We start from the raw sequence: 26596 nt of genomic DNA, 5'->3' as shown, positions 1-26596 counted from the left end.
TCTGTGGGATGAAATGCAAATAACAGCATCCTCACCCTATTTCCAGGTCTGTCCCAATGCTTTAACACATGTTCACTTGAGGTAAAGCAGAGATTCTGTAAGGGGCCGCGGGATGTTTGATGGCATTCGTCTCTCAAGGAATAAAATGCTCTAGAAGAGATCAACTGTGTCTCCTGGAAATGATTCTCCATGTTAAGTTTTATTTTGATCAGCCTGCATTTCCCCCTTATATATGCAAGCTAAAGCCCATGTGTGGACAACCTTTGTTGGCAATGACGGGCAGATCCAGACTATTAAATAATCAAATATGCAGAATAGTGTTGACTCCTTTTAGGAAAACTACATGTATAACCCCATCTTCATTTGTGGAAGGACAGGGTATACCAGAAGTAAAGACATCTACCATTTGTTAGGCCACTAATCGTAAGTCATGCTATTTAAATGAAATTTAATGAATTCTCTTTCAATTAAATTGACTAGATTTGAATCAAATTGATGTATAGAATTAAAGAAGCATAATTTAGTTATTTTATATAAGTGCATTTCTCACTAAAATGTAAGTTTTTAGAGATTTCTTAGTTCATTTTTCAGAAGGCATATTTTGTATATTTAAAGGGGTGATTTGATTTACTTTCCCTTCTTACCAGAGTGTCATGTCCTGCTTATTTTTCTTGCTGTCCCCTCTACAAATGTAAAACTCATCCACATATGTTTTGTTTTATAAGTCATAGGCTTACTTGTGATGATAGAGAGATCATTTCTAGAACATATTTGGAATTGTGGGGAGTCCAGAACTGTTTGTGAGGTAACTTTAAAAACATGGAACATTTGAAGTTTTGTCAGGAAGGTTATTTCTCCTACTTTGCTTCACAGTAATATTTTAAAACCAGTCTAGTTTCTTAATCCTTAGGGCAGGTGAGTGGAGGAGTTGGCAGTTAAGATGTGCCCTTGAGAGCTTCCCTGGGTCACTCCGAAAGCAGCCGTCCTGTTGATGAAGGGGGCTGTCTGGACTGTCTTCGGACGCGGGGCTGAGGAGGAGGGGCTCCCGAAAGCTCCAGGCCCTGCGGGAGGATGTCGGGGTGAGGGCCCAGGGGTTCGCACAAGGGGTCGTCGCTCTGAGGATGCTGGAACCCAGTGGGCTTCTTACTTGCCTGCCCACGGGCTCCCGACTCAGCCGGTGCTCAGAGGCAGCTCACTGGGCGCAGCCCGGGCCCTGGCTTCCCTCTATGGGCAGCGCTTTTTGCGATTTTTCATGCTTCTCTTTACTCTTTCTCTTTCCCTTCCTTCTTTTTTCTCTTTCTTACTTTTATTCTCCCCTATTTTCTTTCTCCTTGACATTTATTTTTCTTTCTTCTCTTGATTATTCTCATTCATTTTCCCCTTGCTTTATAGTTATTCTATACATTTCTTTCACCTTAACATCTTGACCCTCTAGAACTCCTGTACTACAGCTTATGATTTTGAAGAGAATATTTTGACGTATAAATTTCTCCTAGATGTCATGACACACTGATTCAAGGAAGTAAGTGTAGTGAAAGAGGTGAGGGTGGGAGAATGAACTCAATTCAGGTAGCCATTGAATTAGATAGAGAGAAACTCAAAGTTTAGGTGTAGGTGATCAAAACATTGCAATATTGATAAGTCTTTCTAGTTCATTGTTCTGGTGAGGTGTACACATTCTTTTTACCATCAGAGCCAGAAGTTTGCTTTTTTGGGCAGGTCACGAGGTCTAGGGCTATAGACAAAAGCTGGGAAACCCTGCGTGCGTCTCTAAGGGAAAGAACTATTCGTGACACCCCCAGGAGACCCTGTGGGCTCTTCCTGCACCATCTACATAGAAAGACAGGAAGAGAAAATGTTCTAGTCTGTACAAAGCCCCAGGACTTTGTCTCAAGTCTCCTGTGTTTGGGAGGATTTGGAGGTGACGAAAACCAGCAGAAAACAAAAGGCATTCAAGACTCTGGATTTGCTTTAATATTAACTGTCCTCGCTTTGATGTTAAAGCTCTTTCTTCAAAACTGGCCAACTCTGGTGTTGTGTTCAGAGTAGAAATTTGTCAGTAAGAGACAAACGTTTTGATTAACTTAGTGAAATGCAGTATTTGGGAAAAGGCCTGCATTGTTAATATTCTGTTGCTACAGTGACACGTGTTGGTGAGTGATTATGTCATTGCTGTTCTCAGTGATTTTGTCCTGAAAGATGTTCTCTCAGCTCAGGTGCAGGCCCAGCGCCCACTTTCCTGGGGCTCCTGCTTCGCTTCCATGGTTTCTTCATTCTTTGATCTCTCCTTTCATCTCCTCCCACAACTACTCAACACATATTTTAAACATGCGGTGCACCGGGCACTGTTGTGGATGCTGGGGATTCATTAAGAAAGAATCTACGAAGTCTTTCTTCACAGTGTTTGACTTAGTCGAAGGGAGAGTGAAGTCGGCAAACAAGTGAATTCTGCAGGCTTTCCTTAGAGAACCCACACTGTGGAGAGAGAGAGGGAACAGGGTGCTCCCGGGAGCGGGTGGGGGCGGGGTCACAGAGTGCTCTTGGGAGCGGGTGGGGGCGGGGCCACAGGGGTGCTCCCCGGAGCGGGTGGGGGCGGGGGCAGACATTCTCGCCCTGCCCCCATTGGACATCCTGCGGCCAGAGCGGGACTGGCGTGTTACAGGGTGTCAGGAAGGCCAGTGTGGCCAGAGCCCTGTGAGCGGGTGTGGAGCCAGAGAGGTTGGGGTGTAGGCAGGTGGAAGGAGGTCCGTGGGCCCAGGTGGAGACGGTGCTTTAATCCAAGTGAAATGAGAACTTTCAATTTAGTTTAGCAATATGTTGTATGATTTAAACCACGACTGACTGCCTTTTATTTTTTCTATGCATTGTCACATACATGTCACATACTAAAATGCTGCTGAATTGGGAAGGTCTGAAGTATCCCTCAGAGCGGCAGCTGTGTGCTGTCAGGTGTCTGGTCTGCATGCCAGTCGGGGGCAGGGGGCAGCGTGAAGGTCAGGTGACAGACTCATCTTTGTCTCACCACCAGCCACTGTGTCGGGGCCTCACCACAGATGCCCAGGATGGGCAAGGGGAGTCGTTCTCAGACTCCCATCCACAGAGCGCTGGGGATTCCTGGAAGCTCTCTTAGGTTTTTATGTAACTCCTGTGCAAGCTTCACTTAGAGGAAAGTATCCCCTAGCTTAGAAAACAAAAGAAAACATGGCCTTGGTTACCCCTTAGGTTTTCCAGCATGAAGAATTTTCAGTCCCGTAGGTTCTCAAATGACAATTACTCATTGCCTCTTGGTGAGCACTCATTACCTCTCACTGAGAGTGGAAGGTCAGTTGTCAATAGTCAGGTAAGGCATCCAAGATCCCACCCTTCCAGACTGGGGAGTTGGCTTCTGTCACTGTACAGACTTAAGTGAATAATACGAACAGTGAATGTATTGGCAGATACTTCATGGCACAAAGTAGAAACTAGGAGTTGAGACAAATAATCATGACTGATGTGTAAAGAAGGGTGTAGAGATAATCTAATTTAAAAAATACCTAATGACATGGGTGTGTCATTTTGTGTGTTACATGTACTCAAAAGCAGTCATGTCCTCATAACACGGAGGTATAACCTGGGTGTTTGGATGCTTATTATGAAAGGTAGCCTGGGCGTTTTGGTGCTTATTATGGTTGAAGGTATATTACAGTTAGTTTCATTTTGTGATCAGAGAAATGGGAAAATTTGCTCTTTAACATATTGCCTGTCTTCTTCCTTTTCAACCCAGAGTCTCAATCTGCTGTTTTAGAAACTCCGAAAAAATATTCAGATGCTGCTCAGCAGGTAAGATTTAATTAGGATGTCAGCTCCCTTTCCTCTCTTATTTGCCTCTGCTTTATCTTTCCATCTGCTCAGCCAGCTAGGTGGCCATGTTTCTCAGCCTGCAGGGGACTCCAGTCAGGTGGGAGGGGGTTTTCTTTCATTCAGACTTTGTGAAGGAAATCAGCCTGGAAGTGGCACTGGGCACAAACTCCTCAGCATCCATGTTGTTCCATGTCCTGCCGGAGAGCTGGGCCCACAAGTGCTGGCTCCATCAGGAAACAGCGGCTGCTCAGGTGTTGTATAGAGATGGGCCTGGTTGCACTAAGAGTCACGTGGATATGATTTTTTATAAGATGTGCCAGCGCTTTTCTAAAACCAAATAATATTCTTAAGTTGCTTTGGTGGATGAAGCATTAGTTAGTGTCTGTTTAATTTCCACAGAAACTTTCTTATTCTGTTACTAAAGAAGGCACATTTTGTGCCTTTTTTTCTTGCACCAAAATGCACTTCCTGTAAAAATAGGAAACACTTATATGAAATAGTAATTGTGGTTAGCAATTGCTTTTTTGGTTATAAAACCATTTTTAAAATTTATTTATACATTCTCCTAACTCTACCTTTGAAAATAACTTAGTGTTAGAAATTACCACCAAGAAGTGTGTTTTCTGAAGTTGGGTCTGAGTAGAAAATGAGATGGCTGCTTCCTGAGTTTCAGGCCCAGGTCAGTTTCTGGTCAGTTTGTGACAACATACTCAGGCTATCTGGGACATAGTGTTCTTCTCTGTAAAATCAAAGAATCTGTTGATTTTTGAGAACTTTTCCAAGTATAAAATGACTTCCTTTTTTAAAAGAAGCAGCCCTGCATCATACATGAAAGTTTATTCCTCCTGGAGGATAAATAAGGATATAAATTGGTTGAGAACTTCGTTTTATAAATTATCTGGTGCTTTTCAGAAATATAGCTATTCTGTTCACTTTCATAAGAGTAAAGATGCTCTTAAGGATAATGTCATAAAACAGGTTTTCCCAGCTTCTTCTTTTTTTTTTTTTTTTTTTTAAGAGCAGAGACTTCCATCAGGCTGAGGCACTTGAAGAGCCCTGGTGGACTGAGCTGGTAGTTCATTAACTGTCATGATTAGCCAGTAGTGAATACAATGAAGAAAAAGGAAAAGAGGTTAAGAGAAATAAAGTGAGAAATAATTAAGAAAAACAGTGCCCTCAAAATATCTTCTCATTATTTTTGCAATGCTTTTTTTGGCATGACTAAGCTGTGATCTGGGATAATATGTTAGATCTTTCTAGTTCTTATTTCCAGGACGTATATTACTGAATTCTCTGTTATATTGATAATGCCAAAGAAAACCTGGACAAAAAGTATTCTATACTGTCAACGGTGACCAAACACCAACAACATTACTTTGTGTATTAAGATTCCAGCTGGAATAATTCAAGGCAGATATTCATGTGTGTAAAATTATAGTGATTTTCTATGTTTCATGAGCTCTGAACCAATAATAAGCAGAAAACCTGATGAACTGGGTGATTTTAAAACACCTGATGTTACAGCTTGGAAACTCACAGGGGAAATAGATTGATTTAAATTTCACACCTTCTCATTTCCTTGTTGCCAGTGAAGTGTCTAGAAGCTAGAAAATATAATAAATTAATTTGGTGGTAAGATTGTTGGGAAGCAGTTGAAGCCTAGCCCTCAGTAATGACATCATGTACTCTTGGAATCGGTGACTCTTTATCATAAGTTTACTTAGGGACTGGTTCGTTTTTGAGATGATGTGTGTCTCTTTCATAAGAGCCTAAAGTAACCACCATAAAAGGGATTCAGGAAACTAGAATTAATTACCTATGTACTGTGCACCTGTTCTTTTACTGCATTATCTTATGTGATTTTTATGATAACTCTTTAAAGTAACTATTATAATTCATATTTAACTGATAAGAAAATGATGTTTATAGGAGTTAACTTGCTTCAGACCAAAAATTGATAAAGGGTAAGAGCCATGGTGTGAACGTAGGTCTGTTCGACTTTATACCTCCTGTTCTCTCCACTATGACAAAAATTAGACTTTTGCATGTGTAATCAAACTGCAGCTGTTTAATACCATCTCATGCCAAAAATCATCAAATGGATGAGGTGAGAAGTTTATTTTAAGTTATTCTATTGTATTTATACCATTTATAAGAGACTGATGTCAAGATATGTTTTAGAGGCATAGATTGAAGCTGATTAGGTCACAGACACATGTTTAACTCTGCTAAATTGTGTCAATTTTACTAGCTTTAGTGCTTCACTGCTCTTTAAAAAAAAAGTACAGTTCTGTTTTTTACATAGAGCGCCTTGCCTCTTAGATACTAGAGAGCAGTCTGTCTGTGAGCTTCCCCTGCAGAGGAAGTGGGGGGCTTCCTGTGGGTTTGCTGTGTGACTGATGAAAGCTATGCACGCAGAGAGTGGGGCCCTCCACAGAGGTGAAGTGCATCCTGTGCTCTCGGTTTTCTTTAGGTGTGCATCCAGGCACCTGTTCTCTCCATCCAAGTACGCTGGAATTTACGGAATTGGTTCTGTCTTTTGCTCTCTCCCTGTAATTAATAATTCTGAGAGCTCGATATCCCTAGACAAAACACATGATTCCTAAAGCCTTTTCTCAGCTGGAAGGAGTGGAAGGTATGGGGATCCTCTGCATCTGTGGAGGGAGACGTGTGGCCACCCCTGAGTGTTGTCACCCATGGTCTCGTGGGATCAGGAAGTTGTAAAACAAAACTGCTTTCTTTAGACCTCACTTACTGATTAATTTCAAGTAATATGCTCTGAAATCTGCTGTATCTAAATAATTATTTCATAAAGCGAAACAGAACTGTCTCAATTCTGTTTTTTATTCTTTGGCATTTGAAATACTATTTAAACTGTAAATCCTTTTGTATTCTACAATATATAAATAGCCAAATGTCAATTACATTCTCTAGAAACATTTACTCCTATGTTAAATATTAATATATGTTAGCTAAAGTGGTTACCACCCAGTTTTAAACTAATTTTTAAATTATATAAATAATTTTAAATTAATAATTTTGAAATTATATATAAAATGTGTGCTTCAAAGTATTTTCCTAAAATTCTCAACATCTTTCCGATGTAAATGGACTAGTTGAGAGGTAAAGAGAATAGAATTTGATCTTTGAAAACTCTAGCTTGGGGTAGGAATTGGTACATCAAAGCAATTGAAAGTTGGGTCTTCCTACACTTTACGGTATGGATTAATTGAAAACAACCACGTCTATTACAAAGTGTTGGATAATGAAAATAAATTAACCAAGATCAAAACTTTCTTACCACATATGTTGTATGCAACTAAATTCTCAAAAGTCAGAAAAATGTGTATGATTTGAGGTGAGTGGCAAAATCCTATTTCAGTCCAGTTTTAACCTCCTTTGAAATTGGCTTAATTCTCTTCCCCCAGGATCCTGCTCTGATCAGTCCTCCCCAGTCCTCTCAGTGCCTAATTGGGTTACAAACTTAACTGAGGAATTGAGTATTCTTTTCTATTGGTTCTCCTTGTAGAGTATCTTTTCTAATGCTCTTTATACAATGACCACTCACTACAATTTATTGTTTGTTTCAGAAACATGTTTATTTAGGAGCGAATCATGGAATGTGTATGAACGAGGTGGGGTGGCCTGGTTGATGGCACTTGAGGGTTACTCACCTGTGTCTTGACAGAGGCAAGTTCAGAGAGTGAAACAGAATTGGTCAGATCAAAAGAAAGGTGTGGGGAACGTAGTTCTGAAGGAATAGTGATGGAGACACAGAAACAAGGCACTTGAATTGCATGAGAATGTATTAGACATATCAAAGGTTAGGGGAAAATCGTATGTTCCTACTGAACTCTAAGGCAAAAAGTGACATTCATTCACATGTTAATTATAAATCCAGCACACACAATTTCCAAGATGAGTGAGCAACTAAAATATAGACCAGAGAGAGGCAGCTTCAAGATGGTGGAGGAGTGAGACATGGAGATTGCCTTCCTCTCCACAAATACATCAGAAGTACATCTACACATGGAACAACTCCTACAGAACACCTACTGAACACTGGCAGAAGACCGCAGACCTCCCAAAAGGCAAGAAACTCCCCACTTACCTGGGTAGGGCAAAAGAAAAAAGAAAAAACAGAGACAAAAGAATAGGGATGGGCCCTGCATCAGTGGGAGGGAGCTGTTAAGTAGGAAAAGTTTCCACACACTAGAAAGCCCCTTCACTGGTGGAGATGTGGGGTGGCGGGGGGGGGAAGCTTTGGAGCCACAGAGGAGAGCACAGCAACAGGGGTGCAGAGGGCAAAGCGGAGAGATTCCCACACAGAGGATCGGTGCCGACCAGAACTCACCAGCCCGAGAGGCTTGTCTGCTCACCTGCTGGGCCAGGTGGCGGCTGGGAGCTGAGGCTCCAGCTTCGGAGGTAAGACCCCAGTGAGAGGACTGGGGTTGGCTGCATGAACACAGCTTGAAGGGGGCTAGTGTGCCACAGCTAGCTGGGAGGGTATCTGGGAAAAAGTTGGGACCTTCCTAAGAGGGAAGAGACCATTGTTTTGGGGTGCACGAGGAGAGGGGATTCAGAGCACCACCTAAACGAGCTCCAGAGACGGGCGTGGGAGATGAGCATGAGACACTAAGGTTGCTGCTTCAGCCATCAAGGATCCAGTGTGCAAGCACAGGTCACTATCCACACCTCCCTTCCTGGGAGCCTGTACGGTCCACCACTGCCAGGGTCCCATGATGAAGGGCCAACTTCCCTGGGAGGACACACGGCACGCCTCAGGCTGGTGCAGTTATAGGGGTCCCGCTGACCTCTGCTGCTCCAGGCTTGCCCCGCATTCTGTACCTCTTCCTCTCCCCTGTCTGAGTGAGTCAGAGCTACCTAATCAGCTGCAAGTTTAACCTCGTCCTGTCTGAGTGAAGAACAGATGCCTTCAGGCGGCCTACAAGCAGAGATGGGGCCAAATCCAAAGCCAAACCCCAGGAGCTGTGTGAACAAAGAAGAGAAAGGGAAATCTCTCCCAGCAGCCTCAGGAGCAGTGCATTAAATATCCACAATCAACTTGGTGTACCCTGCATCTGTGGAATACCTGAATAGACAACGAATTATCCCAAAATTGAGGCGGTGGATTTTGGGAGCAATGATATATATATTTTGTTCCTTTTTCTCTTTTTGTGAGTATGTATGTGTATGCTTATTTGTGTGATTTTGTATGTATAGCTTTGCTTTTACCATATGTCCTAGGGTTCTGTCTTTTTTTTTTTTTAAGTATAGTTTTTAGCAATTGTTATCATTGGTGGATTTGTTTTTTGGTTTAGTTGTTCTATTCTTTTTTATTACTTTTTAATTTTTTATACTTTTTATTTTAATAACTTTATTTTATTTATTTATTTATTTTTCTTTTACTTTCTTATTGTCTCCGTTTTCTTCTGTGCTGTGTGGCTGGCAGGGTCTTGGTGCTCCAGCCGAGTATCAGGTCTGTGCCTCTGAGGTGGGAGAGCTGAATTCAGGACGTTGGTCCACCAGAGACCTCCTGGTTCCATGTAATATCGAAAGATGAAAAATCTCCCAGAGATCTCCATCTCAATGCTAAGACCCAGCTCCACTCAAGGACCAGCAAACTACAGTGCTGGACACCCTATGGCAAACAACTAGCAAAACAGGAACACAACCCTACCAACTAGCGGAGAGACTGCCTGAAATCATAGTAAGTTCACAGACACTCCGAAACACACCACCAGACGTGATCCTGCCCACGAGAAAGAACAGTTCCAGCCTTATCCTCCAGAACACAGGCACTAGTTCCCTCCATCAGGAAGCCTACAAAACCCACTGAAACAACCTTAGCCACTGGGGCAGACACCAAAAACAACGGGAACTACGAACCTGCAGCCTGCAAAAAAGGAGACCCCAAACACAGTAAGTTAAGCAAAATTAGAAGACAAAGAAACAAGCAGCAGATGAAGGAGCAAGGTAAAAACCCACCAGACCTAACAAATGAAGAGGAAATAGGCAGTATACCTGAAAAAGAATTCAAAGTAATGATAGTAAAGATGATCCAAAATGTTAGAAATAGAATGGAGAAAATACAAGAAATGTATAAGAAAGACTAGAAGAACTAAAGAGCAAATAAACACTGATGGACAACACAATAAATAAAATTAAATATTCTCTAGAAGGAATCAATACCAGAATAACTGGGGCAGAAGAACGGATAAGTGACTTGGAAGATAAAATAGTGGAAATAACTACTGGAGAACAGAATAAAGAAAAAAGACTGAAAAGAATTGAGGACAGTCTCAGAGACCTCTGGGACAATATTAAATGCACCAACATTTGAAGTATAGGGGTCCCAGGAGAAGAAGAGAAAAAGAAAGGGATTCAGAATATATTTGAAGGGATTATAGTTGAAATCTTCACTAATATGGGAAAAGAAATTGTCAAGTCCATTAAGCGCAGAGAGTCCCACAGGATAAATCCAAGGAGACACACACAAAGACACATTAATCAAAGTATCAAAAATTAAATACAAAGAAAAAATATTAAAAGCAGCAAGGGAAAACCAACAAATAACCTACAAGGGAATCCCATAAGGTTAACAGCTGATCTTTCAGCAGCAACTCTGCAAGCCAGAAGGGAGTGGCAGGACATATTTAAAGTGATGAAGGAAAAACCTACAACCAAGATTACTCTGCCAAGCAAGGATCTCATTCAAATTCAACAGAGAAAATAAAACCTTTACAGAGAAGCAAAAGCTAAGAGATTTCAACACCACCAAAGCAGCTTTGCAGCAAATGCTAAAGGAACTTCTTTAGCAGGAAACACAAGAGAAGAAAAAGACCTACAATAGCAAACCCAAAACGATTAAGAAAATGGTAATAGGAACACATATCGATAACTGCCTTAAATGTAAATGGATTGAATGCTCCAACCAAAAGACGTAGACTGGCTAAATGGATAGAAAAACAAGACCCGTACATTTGCTGTCTACAAGAGACACACTTCAGACCTAGGGACACATACAGACTGAAAGTGAGGGGATGGAAAAAGATATTCCATGCAAATGAAAATCCAAAGAAAGCAGGAGTAGCAATTCTCATATCATATAAAATAGACTTAAAATAAAGCCTATTACAGCAAACAAAGAAGGACACTACATAATGATCAAGGGATCAATCCAAGAAGAAGATATAACAATTGTGAATATTTATGCACCCAACGTAGGAGCACCTCAATACATAAGGCAAATGCTAATAGCCATAAAAGGGGAAATCGACAGTAACACAATCATAGTACGGGACTTTAACACCCCACTTTCACCAATGGACAGATCATCCAAAATGAAAGTAAATAAGGAAACAAGCTTTAAATGATACATTAAACAAGATGGACTTAATTAATATTTATAGGACATTCCATCCAAAACCAACAGAATACACATTCTTCTCAAGTGCTCATGGAACATTCTCCAGGATAGATCATATCTTGGGTCACAGATCAAGCCTTGGTAAATTTAAGAAAATTGAAAGCATATCAAGTATGTTTTCTGACCACAATGCTATGAGGCTAGATATCAGTTACAGGAAATATCTGTAAAAAATACACACACATGGAGGCTAAAATCTACACTACTTAATAACCAAGAGATCACTGAAGAAATCAAAGAAGAAGTCAAAAAATACCTAGAAACAAATGACAATGAAAACACGACGACCCAAAACCTATGGGATGCAGCAAATGCAGTTCTAAGAGGGAAATTATGGCAATACAATCCTCCCACAAGAAACAAGAAACATCTCAAATAAAGAACCTAAACTTATACCCAAAGCAATTAGAGAACGAAGAACAAAAAACCCCAAAGTTAGCAGAAGGAAAGAAATCATAAGGATCAGATCTGAAATAAATGAAAAAGAAATGAAGCAAAACAATAGCAAAGATCAATAAAACTAAAAGGTGGTTTTTGAGAAGATAAACAAAATTGATAAACCATTAGCCAGACTCATCAAGGAAAAAAGGGAGAAGACTCAAATCAATAGAATTAGAAATGAAAAAGGAGAAGTAACAACTGACACTGCAGAAATAAAAAAGATCATGGGAGATTACTACAAGCAACTATATGTCAATAAAATGGACAACCTGGAAGAAATGGACAAATTCTTAGAAAAGCACAACCTTCTAAGACCAAACCAGCAAGAAATAGAAAATATAAACAGACCAATCACAAGCACTGAAATTGAAACGGTGATTAAAAATCTTCCAACAAACAAAAGCCCAGGAGCAGATGGCTTCACAGGTGAATTGTATCAAACCTTTAGAGTAGAGCTAACACCTATCCTTCTCAAATTCTTCCAAAATATAGCAGAGGAAGGAAAACTCCCAAACTCATTCTACAAGGCCACCATCACCCTGATACCAAAACCAGATAAAGTGTCACAAAGAAAGAAAACTACAGGCCAATATCACTGATGAACATAGATGCAAATATCCTCAACAAAATACTAGCAAACAGAAAAGGATCATACAGCATGATCAAGTGTGGTTTATCCCAAGAATGCAAGGATTGTTCAATATAAACAAATCAATCAATGTGATACACCATATTAACAAATTGAAGGAGAAAATCCTTATGATCATCTCAATAGATCCAGAAAAAGCTTTTGACAAAATTCAACACCCATTTATGATAAAAACCCTGCAGAAAGTAGGCATAGAGGTAACTTACTGCAACATAATAAAGGCCATATATGACAGACCCACAGCCACCATCATTCTCAGTAGTGAAGAACTGAAACCATTTCCTCTAACATCACGAACAAGACAAGGTTGTCCACTCTCACCACTGTTATTCAATATAGTTTTGGAAGTTTTACCCACAGCAGTCACAGAAGAAAAAGAAATAAAAGGAATCCAAAATGGAAGAGAAGAAGTAAAGCTGACACTGTTTGCAGAAAACATGATACTATACATAGAGAATGCTAAAGATGCTACCAGAGAACTACTAGAGCTAAGCAATGAATTTGGTAAAGTAGCAGGTTACAAAATTAATGCACACAAATCTCTTGCATTCCTATACACTAATGATGAAAAATCTGAAAGAAATTAAGGAAACACTCCCATTACAACAAAAAGAATAAAATACCTAGGAATAAACCTACCCAAGGAGACAAAAGACCTGTATGTGGAAAAATATAAGACACTGATGAAAGAAATTAAAGATGATACAAACAGATGGAGAGATATACCATGCTCTTGGATTGGAAGAATCAACATTGTGAAAATGACTCTACTACCCAAAGCAATCTACAGATTCAATGCAATCCCTATCAAACTACCAATGGCATTTTTCACAGAACTTGAACTAAAGCATTTCACTCTATGTATGAAAACACAAAAGACCCCGAATAGCCAAAGCAACCTTGAGAAAGAAAAACGGAACTGGAGGAATCAGACTCCCAGACTTCAGAGTATACTACAAAGCTATAGTAATCAAGACAGTATGGTACTGGCACAAAAACAGAAATATAGATCAATGGAACAAGATAGAAAGCCCAGAGATTAACCCACTCTCATATGGTCACCTTATTTTTGATAAAAGAGGCAAGAATGTACAATGGAGAAAAGACAGCCTCTTCAGTAAGTGGTGCTGGGAAAACTGGACAGCTACATGGAAAAGAATGAAATTACATCAGTCCCTAACACTGTACACAAAAATAAACTCAAAATGGATTAAAGACCTAAATGTAAGGCCAGACACTATAAAACTCTTAGGAGAAAACGTAGGCAGAACACTCTATGACATAAATCACAGCAAGATCCTTTTTGACCCACCTCCTAGGGAAATGGAAATAAAACCAAAAATTAAACAACTGAGATCTAATGACATTTAGAAGCTTTTGCACAGCAAAGAAAACTGTAAGATGAAAAGACAACCCTCAGAATGGGAGAAAATACTTGCAAATTAAGCAACTGACAAAGGGTTAATCTCCAAAATTTACAAGCAGCTCATGCAGCTCAATATGAAAAAAACAAACAACTCAATCCAAAAATGGGAAGAAGACCTAAATAGACATTTCTCCGAAGAAGATATACAGGTTGCCAACAAACACATGAAAGAAAGCTCAACATCACTAATCATTACAGAAATGCAAATCAAAACTACAGTGAGGTATCACCTCACAGCAGTCAGAATGGCCATCATCAAAGAATCTACAAACAATAAATGCTGGAGAGGGTATGGAGAAAAGGGGGAACCCTCTTGCACTGTTGGTGGTAATGTAAATTGATACAGCTGCTATGGAGAACAGTATGGAGGTTCCTTAAAAAATTAAAAATAGAACTACCATATGACCCAGCAATTCCACTACTGGGCATATACCCTGCGAAAACCATATTTCAAAATGAGTAATGTACCACAATGTTCATTGCAGCTCTTTTTACAATAACCAGGACATGGAAGCAACCTAAGTGTCCATTGAGAGATGAATGGATAAAGAAGGTGTGGCACCTATATACAATGGAATATTACTCAGCCATGAAAAGAAACGACTTTGAGTTATTTGTTGTGAGGTGCTTGGACTTAGAGACTGTCACACAGAGTGAAGTAAGTCAGAAAGAGAAAAATAAATAGCGTACGTGAACATACATATATGGAATCTAAAAAAAAATGGTTCTGAAGAACCTAGGGGCAGAACAGGCATAAAGACGCAGATGTAGAGAATGGACTTGACGGGGAACTGGAAGGGTAAGCTGGGACGAAATGAGAGAGTGGCATGGACTTATATATACTACTAAATGTAAAATAGGTAGTGGGAAGCAGATGCATCACACAGGCAGACAAGCTCCATGCTTTGTAACCACCTAGAGGGGTGCCATAGGGATGGTGGGAGGGAGATGCAAGAAGAAGGAGATATGGGGATATGTGTATATGTATAGCTGATTCACTTTGTTATAAAGCAGAAACTTACACACCATTGTGGAGCAATTATACTCCAATAAAGATGTTAAAAAAGAAAAAAAGAAGGAAGGGCCTAAATCTCTATGTCTTCTTTTTTATACCCAGTGCCTAGGTTAATATGTGTAGAAGGAATAAATAATAATGCCTGTTAACTTAAAAAAAAAAAAAAAATATATATATATATATATATATATATATATATATATATATACCAGAGTAAGAAAAAGACGGATTAAAGGGGATGAGGAAAGACGTGGTTGCAGTCCAAAATTATGGGTTAGTATTCCTTGAAGTTTGCCTCAGACTCTGAACCTTCTTATGTGCCATGAAAAACACTTTGGCGCAGGGACGGGGTCCTAGTCTGGAAGAGGTGAGACACAGTGAAGTGCCTGTGGCACCGAGTTGGAAAATTGTGACATTTTAGCAAGGTGTTCACCATGATGCATTATGGGGAAGACAGGGATTTTCTGGAAAATACATTTTCATTTTATGGAAACTCCACCTAGCTGAGAGGACAAAAAATAGACATTTTAATTTTAGAAATAAAAAAGATAAATTGGTTTGTCAGTTTTAAGAGTGAAAACCAGCAGGCATCTGGAAAGCAGTTACAGTTTGTGGTGAGAATGTCAGAAAAGCATTAGAGGTCACACATTGTTTTTGCTTTTCTCTGGGGCAGTAGGACTTGCAGGTGAAATCAAGTTGTGTCTTTGTTCTACTGAGCTTTAGCGGGTGTAAAATCCCTTTGTGCTGGGTAACATGGTTGATGACCTGTGGAGAAGGGCAAACAGTTCAAGCAGCTGCTCTAAAGCAGCGGTACCCAACCTTTTTTGACACCAGAGACTGGTTTCGTGGAATACAGTTTTTCCACGGACGGGGTGGTGGTGTTTAGGCAGTAATGTGAGTGATGGGGAGCAATGGGGAGCGGCAGATGAAGCTTTGCTCATTCTCCAACCGCTCACCGCCTGCCGTATGACCCGGTTCCTAACAGACCGCAGACTGGTACCAGTCCACATCCTGGGGGTTGGGGACACCTGCTCTAAAGGGATAGCTGAGCTGGTAAAAGTTCATAGCTTATAAAGGATGCTTCTTGGACGTGTGCTGACATGCCGTGTGCAAGGTAGTTGTGGTAGGTATTGAAGGAAATACAAAGAATTGTACGGTCTTGGGCCCTTCCATATATATAAAATGATCTGCAAGCTGTAATGTGATTTGGCCAAGGTATTTAGTGTATGTTGTATTACAGAATTTTAAAAATGGAACATTTTTGAGAACTTATAATTAAAGACAGCTTCTTAGGAAGGGAGAAATTTAGAGCATGTCCTCAAAGTGATCATTTTTGGACAGAGGAAGGGAAGAGAGAGAGCATTTCAGATGGAGGAGAGATTGAAGATCCAGATGTAGAAATGAGCATGCATCGCAATGGGAGGATATGGCAGGCGTGGGAGTCCTGGTGACGTGAGGGGTCGCACCCTCCATCCCTCCAGGCTCGCCGCAGCCCTGTTGGGTCCCTGCAGTGGTCTCCCAGCTGGTCTAGTCACCCCAGTCTCAGTCCCTTCTGATCTGCCCTCCACAGCCCTCCAGAGCTGTCCTTAGAGGAGCCAAATGTACTCATGTCTGCTGTCTGCTCATGGCTTTTGAGAGAAGATTCAGACCCCTAGGTGACATGCAAGGCTTTCCCTTGCCATCCTCTGCTTTTAACCTCATCACCCACTATTTCCTACATGTCTGGTTTCTTACAGCCTTAAAATGACACCCTTGTTTCTAGGCATTAGCATCTTTCATAACTGTTTTTGATATCTTTTCCTTCTCACTCCTACTGCCACCTTTTAATTCACTGAATTCCTATATCTTAGTCTAAACTCATGTCAAACTTCACTCCCTCTTAGACACGTCCCCAGAGAGGCCTCCATCTAGAGACCCCTTTTGATACCTCTGCTCTGGGACCTTATACTTACCTTGCTTTTCCATAATTATTGTGTTACACATGTCTTATAGACAGCTGACCTCCTTAAAGCTAAGACTCCCCCTATTCTACTTGTCCCTCCAATATCTAACATAGCACCTGACATTTTTGGGCAGATCAGAAAATGTTTGATGAATGAAGAAATATATCAGGGACCACACTTACTAGAGCAGAGGTGCTGGTTGGGGAGTCATAGAAATCCTGCTTCTGTTCACCCCATGGTGACTGAGGATTGGCTTTGGACCAGTTTTCCTGGGCACAACTCCCAGCTACCCCACTGTTACCCGAGGAACCTTAGCAACGTATTATGTTCTCCATACCTTAATTTCCTCTTCTACAAAATGGGGATAATGATAACTCTGGTCTCATAGGGTTTTGTGAGATTTAAATGCACTGATTTTTATAAAGTGCTTAGAAGAGCTCCTGGCACATAGTAGGGTACTTCAAATGTTAGCTGTTGCCTCGTCATTATTGTCGCTATGTTTGGGCAATACTCTGGCTTCCAAAGTCGCTGTCATGGTGTAGTGTTGATCCTCATTATTTATAGATTCTGTATTTGCAAACCTGACAACCAGCTAGAATTTATTTGCAGCGCCCAGATCACTGCTTGCAGGGCTTTCCCTTCATTTGCAGGCACGTGCATACACCCCTGAGCCACACCACCAGACTTGCTGTGAGCTCTGTTCTTTAGAAGTTTAATGACCTTAGAGGCTAGTTGTGTGTTGGTGCAGAGGGTGGTTAGAAGGTGAGACATTTATCCATGGATCATCACTGAAGGGAAACTGCAATGAGACTGTTTTTCTTCCTTGCACTAATTGGGAGAGTTGAGGAATATTTTGCTTTAGAGTTAGTGCAGGACCTTGCTGCAACTCAGGTAACGAGAGAGAGCATTCAGAAGATGTGAGGGAACCAAAAAGGTTGTTTATTTCCATTTTTTCTGACCCCTTTCCCAGACATGTTGTTTATTACTTCCACTCTTGTTATTCACTAATGATGGTGACTGTACCTTCCCATCAATGAGATGATCAATCAGTGCTATAGACATCAGAAGTTACACTGCCAATGATGATTTCTAACTGAACTTCCCCCACCCCCGCACCCTATATTTCTCATCTATGCAATGAAGGGGTTGGAAGACACTTGTCATTTCCATTCCAGTTCAGAAATATTCCATTTTCAGTAATTCTTATCTTTTTCATTGTAAGGATTGCAGAGATGCTATTTTAGCTCTCTGTGTGACACTCTTCTTTTCCATAATATGTTCTGCTTTAAGGAGCCCAAGGTGAGTTATTTACCAGTCACCATATGTTCTGATACTTCTTTCTTGAAATTCCGTTTTCAAACTTGAAATCGATGGCACTTTACTTCTGTGCATAATATTATCAATTTAAAATCTGGGTTTCTTATAAGATTATGTACAACATGTGTTGTTTTATTATAAATCTGGAATCTCCTTGGCTTTCTCCAAAGCCATAGAATGTTTTAGAATTTAGAGCATGAGACAGAGAATTTGTAGGCTTCTGTGAAGAGTAGAATTCAAATTTTACAGATGTCTAGAGGTATGCTAACTTGCCAGTAACATGGCCTTAGAATTTAGCAGAACTTGAAAATTTGAATATTGTAGAAAATGAATTGCATATCTCATATTAACATTTATAGAATAAACTCTCACGGTGTTAACTTAGCAATAAGTGGTTTTATATTCTAGCCTCTGAAAGTATCTTGCTTACACAGTAAACATAATAAAGTTTCAAAGATGAGCAAATTAACTTTACAGGAAAAGCTTTCCTTGGACATATCTTGGCTTTCTTTTTCACAGTTTTAGACTTAATACAGTAATGTTTCTTTTTCTGGGAATCAGATAATCTTGTATTTTGAAAAATACTTTGGTGAACATACTATTTTTAATGACAACTTGTCTTTTGTGATATGTAAGTATTCAAACAATTTATAAGAACTAACCAACACCACCCACATATAAGATTATATAGAAATGGAAGAATTTTGGCTGACTTATTGTATATAATTGTTTGGCCAAAGTGGGTGGCAGACTCTACCACTTGTAACGATTTAGAGGTTTGAAGCAATATTTTAAAATATAAATAATCTGAAAATTGGTGGTATATAAAATATATTACTGTGTTGACGAAAATAGATTTGTTATCTTTCCTCCATTTATAAGGATTCACTCATAGATTCTGTACAGAATTGCAAAGATCACTTTTTTCCTTTTCTCTTTTAATTTCTTTTTTTTTTTTTTTTTCAATTTGGCTGTGCCATGCAGCATGTGGGATCACAGTTCCCTGACCAGGGATCGAACCCTTGCCCCCTTCAGTGGAAGAGCGGAGTCCTGACCACTGGAATTCTCCCTTTCTCTCCCTTTAAAACTTCAATTTTTAGTGAGAATCTGATTTAGGATCAGTCTCTCTTCCTTTTTTTTCTTCTTCCCCCTGTTCTTCTTCCTGGCTTTTAAGTTTTATACATTCTTTTATTATACCTAAACCTATGATGAAAAATAGCTGGCTGAGGTAATAGCATTTAAGAATTAAGTTTGGCAGACTCACAGACATAGAGAACAGACCTGGGGTTGCCAAGGCAGGGGTTGGGGAGAGATGGAGTGCGAGGTTGGGGTCAGCAGATGCAAACTATTACATAGAGAATGGATAAACAACAAGGACTAACTGTACAGCACAGGGAACTATATTCAATATCCTGTGATAAACTGTAATGGAAAAGAACATAAAAAAGAATGTATATATATGTATAACTGAGTCACTTTGCTCTACAGCAGAATTAATACAACATTGTAAATCAACTATGGTTTAACTTAAAAAAATAAAAGAAGTTTGGGAGAGAATGTGTAAGATGGTAGAGTAGAAAGGCCCTAAGCTCACCTCCTCTCCCTGCAGTTCACCCTGCAGACATAGATGCTGGTGGCATCTGTTTGGGGAGCTTGTTCTACCACATGGACATGGACACTGGTGCTGTCAAGGGCCATTTTGGCTCCAGTGCTGGGACACCTCAGGCTAAGTAACTAACTGGGCATGGACACAGCCCCATCCAACAGCAGACAGGCTGCCTTAAGAACCCTTGAGCCCACAGGTGCCTCTGGACCCAGTTCCACCCACCAGCGTGCAGACACCAGCTGTAAGCAAACCACAGCACTGCAGTCTGGACCAGCCATCCCACTAGAGAGCAGGCTTTTCCCAGTAGCAGGCCAACACAAGTGTCAAGAAAACTCGGGACCTGCAGAAATCTTTGTTAGGAACTGGTGCCATCCACCAGTGATCTGACACACCTGCTCTAGGACCCCTGGGGCCCAGCAACCAGACCTCAGGACCTTGTTCTGCCCACCAGTAGGCTGGTACTTGTCCTAGGACCTGACTTCACTCACCAGTGGGTGGGCAACAGCCCTGGTATCACCTGGACCCTGAATCCGCCCACCAGAGAGCCAGCACTAGCCCCAGGCTTCCCTGGGGTTCTGAAGTCAGCTGCCTCATGACCCACTTCTGCCAACCAGTGGCCAGCAGCCTCTGCACAAGCCACACCAGGTAACTAAATAGACTGGGAGCCACCAGGCCTACTGGATCACCCACATAATCAGCCTGCCACAACAGAAAGACCCAGACAGACCTCATAGGGGGGGACCCCTAGAGCATATGGCTCTGGTGATGAGAGGGGAGTGTGCTGCTGGAATTCTGTCTCGCAAAAAAGCCCCTTCTTTAAGGTCGGGAAACATACCTACCAGACCCATAAAAGTAAAAACAGCAAGTAGGAAAAATGAGGTGACAGGCGAAAATGTTGCAGATGAAGGGAAAAGATAAAACCTCAGAAGAAGAACCGAGTGAAGTGGAGATAGGAAATCTACCCAGGAAAGAGTTCTAGGTAATGACCGTAAAGATGATCAAAGAACTTGGGAGAAGAATGGATGCACAGAGTGAGAAGTTAGAAGTTTTCAACAAAGAGTCAGAAAATATAAAGAACAACTAAACAGATGCAGAATACAATAAGTGAAATGTAAAATATACCAGAAGGAATCAATAGTAAAGTAAATGATACAGAGGAATGGATCAGCAAGCTGGAAGACAGAGCAGTGGAAATTGCTGATGCTGAACAGAAAAAAGAAAAAGAATGCAAAGAAATGAGGACAGTTTAAGACACCTCTGGGACAATATGAAGCATACTAATATTTGCACTGTAAGGGTCCCAGAAGGAGAAGAGAGAAGAGAAAGGGGCTGAGAACATAATTGAAGACATAATAGCTGAAAACTTCCCTAACCTAGGAAAAGGAGAGTTGCCAAGTGTAGGAAGTGCAGAGTTCTATAGAGGACTAAGCCAAAGAGGAACACACCAAGGCATATTGTAATTAAATTGGCAAAAACAAAAGGCAAAGAGAGAATATTAAACTCAGCAAAGGGGTAAATGAATCCTGAGAGAGTGGCCAAGATGGTGGAGTAAAAGAACCCTAAGCTCACCTCCTGTTGTAAGGACACCAAAATCACAAAAATCTGCAGAACAACCATCATTGAAAAAGTCTGAAACCTACCAGAAAAGATCTCTACAACTAAAGACATAAAGAAGGAAGCACAACAAATCTGGTAGGAAGGGTGGAGTTGTGATATAATCAAATCTGACACTCTCTGGGTGGGCGACCCACAAACTGGGGAATAATTATATTACAGAGGGTTTCCCACAGGAGTGAGAGTTCTGAGCCCCATGTCAGGCCCCCAAGTGTGGGGGTCTGACACTGGGAAGAGGAGCCCCCAGAGCATTTGGCTTTGAAGCCCAGTGTGGCTTGGTTGCAGGAGTTCCATGGGATTGGGGAAAACAGAGATTTCACTCTTATAGGGTGCACACAAAATCTCACGCACACCAGGAACAAGGGCAAAAGCTACAGTTTCATAGAAGCCTGGGACAGACCTACCTGCTGGTCTTGGAGGGTCTCCTGGGAAAGCAGGGGTGTCTCTGGCTCACTTTGGGGAGAAGGACACTGGTGGTGGACATGTCAGGGAGCATTCACCTGTGTGAGCTCTCCTGGAGGCTGACATATTGTCATTAAAGCCTGGTCCCACCCAACAGCCTGTAGGCACCAGTGCTTGGACACCTCTGGCCAAAGAAGAAACGGGGAAGGACACATCCCCACCTATAGGCAGGCAGGCTAGAGACACAGCCACCTCTAGACACACCCTAGGCATGACCCTGCCCACCAGAGGGCCAAGACCCAGCTCCACCCACCGGTGGGCAGGCACCAGCCCCTCACACCACGAAGCCTGCACAAGCCTCTAGGCCAGCCTCACCCACCAGGGGGCAGACACCAGAAGCAAGAAAACTATGGTCCTGCAGCCTGCAGATAGAAGCCACAACTGCAGGCCAGACACTACCCTGGGACCAGCTGGCCCTTGGCCCTTGGGTGACGAGAGGAGAGTGGACTCCTGGGATGCATAGGGTGTTTCCTACAGAGGGTCACTTCTCCAAGGTCAAGAAATGTAACTGACCTACCACATATGTAAAAATACAAATAGCAATTTAGACACAATGAGGTGACAGAGGAATGCATTTCAGAAGAAGGAACAAGATAAAACCCCAGAAGAAGAAATAAGTGACATGAAGATAGGCAATCTTTCTGAGAAAGAGTTCAGGGTAATGATTGTAAAAATAATCAAAGAACTCGGGAGGAGAATGGATGTACAGAGTGAAATTAAAAGTTTTTTATTTTTTTTAAACAAAGAATTAGAAAATATAAAAGCAGCGAGGGAAAAGGAACAAGTAACATACAAGGGGATTGCCATAAGGCTATCAGTTGAATTTTCAGAAGAAACTGTGAAGGCCAGGAGTCAGGGGCATGATGTATTTAAAGTGATGAAGGGGAAGAGCCTACAACCAAGAATATTCTACCCATCAAGGTTCTCTTTCAGGTGTTTGATTGAGAGATTAAAAGTATCACAGACAAGCAAGAGCTAAGAGTTCAGCACCACCGAAACATCTTTACAACAAATATTAAAAGAACTTTTCGGGCTTCCCTGGTGGTGCAATGGTTGGGAGTCCGCCTGCCGATGCAGGAGACACGGGTTCTTGCCCCGGTCCGGGAAGATCCCACATGCCGCGGAGCGGCTGGGCCCGTGAGCCATGGCCGCTGAGCCTGCGCGTCCAGAGCCTGTGCTCCGCAGCGGGAGAGGCAACAACAGTGAGAAGACCGCAAACCGCAAAAAAAAAAAAAAAAAGAACTTCTCTAAGTGAGAAAGAAAAGGTGACAACCAGAAATATGAAAATTATGAAAGGAAAAAGTTCATCAGTAAAGGCAAACATATAGTAAAGATAGGAAGTCATCCACACAAAAAGCTAGTAGGAATATTAGAAGACAAAAGTAGTAAAATCATCCATATCCACAATAAGCAGTTAAGTGATACACAAAACAATTAAATGTAAAATATATCAAAAACAGTAATCAGGAGGCTAGGAGAATACAAATGCAGGGTTTGTATTTTTATTTGTTTACTTATTTTAAAAAATTATTTATTTTTGGCTGTGTTGGGTCTTCGTTGCTACACGCAGGCTTTCTATAGTTGTGGTGAATGGGGGTTACTCTTCGTTGAGGTGTGCAGGCTTCTCATTGCAATGGCTTCTCTTGTTGCAGAGCACAGGCCCTAGGCCCACGGGGTTCAGTAGTTGTGGCTCATGGGCTTAGTTGCTCCATGGCATGTGGGATCTTCCCAGACCAGGGGTTGAACCCATGTCCCCTGCATTGGCAGATGGATTCTTAACCACTTCACCACCAGGAAAGCCCCAAATGCAGGGTTTTTATAATGTGCTTGAAATTAAGAGATCAATAAACTTATAGCAATCATATATATACATATAAGTATATGTATATATAAATATATATTTTTATATATAAATATATATATATATTTGTGTATATGCTGCCAATAAGAGACTCACTTTAGATCTAAGAAGACATAGACTGAAAATGAGGGGATGGAAAAATGTATTCCATGCAAATGGATTGAAAAGAAAGCCAGGGTAGCAATACTTATATCAGATAAAATAGACTTTACAGTAAAGACTGTTAAAAGAGACAAAGAAAGATATTACGTTATGATCAAGGGATCAATCCAAGAAGAAGATATAAGAATTGTAAATATATATGCACCCAACATAGGAGCACCTAAATACATATTGCAAATATTAACAGACATGAAGGGAGAAATCAACAGTAACACAGTAATAAAGGCAGTTCTAAGAGAGATGTTTATAGCGATAGAAGTTTATTTCATCAAACAAGAAAAATCTTAGATAAACCACCTAACCTTATACCTAAAGGAGCTAGAAAAAGAAGAACAAACAAAACCCAAATTTAGTTGAAGGAAATAAATCATAAAGATCAGAGCAGAAATAAATGAGAGTAAAAAAAAGAATAGAGAAGATCAGTGAAACGAATAGCTGGTTCTTTGAAACGATATTTTAAAAATTGATAAAGGTTTGACCACAATCATCAAGAAACAGAGAGAGGGCCCAAATCAATAAAATCCAAAATGAAAAAGGAAAACTTACAACTGACACCTCAGAAATACAGAGGACCATAAGAGACTACTAAAAGCAACTATACACCAATAAAATGGACAACATAAAAGAAATGGACAAATTCTTAGAAAGGTACAATCTGTCAAGTTGGAACTGGGAAGAAATAGAAGATATGAACAGACAAATTACCAAGAATGAAATTGCGTCAGTAATTAAAAAACAAAATCAAAAACCAACTTCCAACAAACAAAAGACCAGATGGCTTCACAGGTGGATTCTACCAAAGATTCACAGAAGAGTTAACACCTAACCTTTTCAGAGTAGTCCAAAAAAATTGCAGAGGAAGCAATGCTTCTGAATTCATTCTGTGAGGCCAGCATAACCCTGATACCAAAACCAGACAAAGATATCACGAAAAAAGAACATTACAAGCCAATATCACCGATGAACATGGATGCAAAAGTCCTCAAAATATTAGCAAACTGAATCCAACAATACATCAAAAGGTTCATACACCATGATCAAATGGGATTTATTCCAGGAATGCAAGGATGGTTCAGTGTCCTCAAATCAGTCAATGTGATATATCACATTAACAAATTGAAGAATAAAAACATATGATTGTCTCAATAGATGTAGAAAAAGGTTTTGACAATGTTCAACATCCATATATGACTCAAACTCTCCAGAAAGTGGGTATAAAGGAACATACCTCAATAAAATAAAAGCCTTATGTGAGAAACCCACAGCTAACATCATACTCAGTTGTGAAAAGCTGAAAGTATTTCCTCTAAGATCAGGGACAAGACAAGGATGCCCACTCTCACCACTTTTATTCAACATACTACTGGATGTCCTAGCCACAGCAATCAGACAATAAAAAGAAATAAAAGGAATCCAGATTGGAAAGGAAGAAGTAAAACTCTCACTGTTTGCAAATGATATGATACCATACATAGAAGATTCTAAAGACACCACTGGAAAACTACTAGAGCTCATCAATAAATTTGGTAAAGTTGAAGGATATAAAATTAATATAAACAAATCTGTCACCTTTCTATACACCTCAACAAACTATCAGAAAGAGAAACTGAGGAAAGAATCCCATTTACCATCAAATTAAAAAGAATAAAATGCCTAGTCTGTACTTGGAAAACTATAAGACACTGGTGAACGAAATTGAGGACGACACAGACAGATGGAAAGATATACTGTGTTCATGAACTGGAAGGATTAATGTTTTTAAAATGACCATAGTACCCAAGGCAATCCACAGATTCAATGCAATCCCTATCAAAATATCAAGGGTGTTTATCACAGAACTAGAACAAATAATTTAAAAACTTTTTATGGAAACACAAGACTCCAAATAGGCAAAACAATTTTGACAAAGAAGAACAGAACTAGATGAATCAGGCTCCCTGACGTCACACTATACTGCAAAGTTACAGTAATCAAAACAAGATGGTACTCACAATGTTCATTGCAGCTCTGTTTACAATAGTCAGGACATGGAAGCAACCTAAGTGTCCATCAACAGAAGAATGGGTAAAGAAGATATGGCACATATATACAATGGACTGTTAGCCATAAAAAGAAATGAAATTGAGTTATTTGTAATGAGGTGGATGGACCTAGAGTCTGTCATACAGAGTGAAGTAAGTCAGAAAGAGAAAAGCAGATACCATATGGTAATACATATATATGGATCTAAAAAAAAAAAAAGTTCTGAAGAACCTAGGGGCAGGACAGGAATAAAGACGCAGACATAGAGAATGGACTTGAGGACACAGACGGGGGAAGGATAAGCTGGGACGAAGTGAGAGAGTGGCATGGACTTATATATACTACCAAATGTAAAATAGATAGCTAATAGGAAGCAGCCACATAGCACAGGGAGATCAGCTTGGTGCTCTGTGACCACCTAGAGGGGTGGGATAGGAGGGTGGGAGAGAGATGCAAGAGGGAGGAGATATGGGGATATATGCATATGTATAGCTGATTCACTTTGTTATAAAGCAGAAACTAAGACACCATTGTAAAGCAAATATGCTCCAATAAAGATGTTATAAAAACCCACAAACAAACAAAACAAAACAATATGGTACTGATACAAAAACAGACACACAGATCCATGGAACAGATTAGAGTCCAGAAATAAACCTGAGCTTATATTGTCAAATTCATCTACAGCAAAGGAGGCAAGAGTATACAGTGGAGAAGACAGTTTCTTCAATAAGTGGTGCTGGCAAAACTGGACAGCTACATTTAAAAGAATGAAATTAGAATACTCTCTAACACTGTACACAAAAATA

The 26596-nt window shown here is 40.4% G+C and overlaps 1 protein-coding gene across 1 annotated transcript in view; it reads left to right on the top strand.

The window, feature by feature from the left end:
- The window catches only part of FMN2 (formin 2), a 312579-nt gene that overhangs the window by 87127 nt on the left and 198856 nt on the right, over positions 1-26596 (top strand). Inside the window, exon 4 of the mRNA XM_060126886.1 lies at positions 3764-3819. Within this exon, the coding sequence (XP_059982869.1) occupies positions 3764-3819 (56 nt within the window). The remainder of the gene's footprint in view (positions 1-3763; positions 3820-26596) is intronic.

This window comes from Lagenorhynchus albirostris, chromosome 16 (assembly GCF_949774975.1).
Source record: "Lagenorhynchus albirostris chromosome 16, mLagAlb1.1, whole genome shotgun sequence".
Lineage (NCBI taxonomy): Eukaryota > Metazoa > Chordata > Mammalia > Artiodactyla > Delphinidae > Lagenorhynchus > Lagenorhynchus albirostris.
This window is presented reverse-complemented; position numbering and strand designations above follow the sequence as displayed.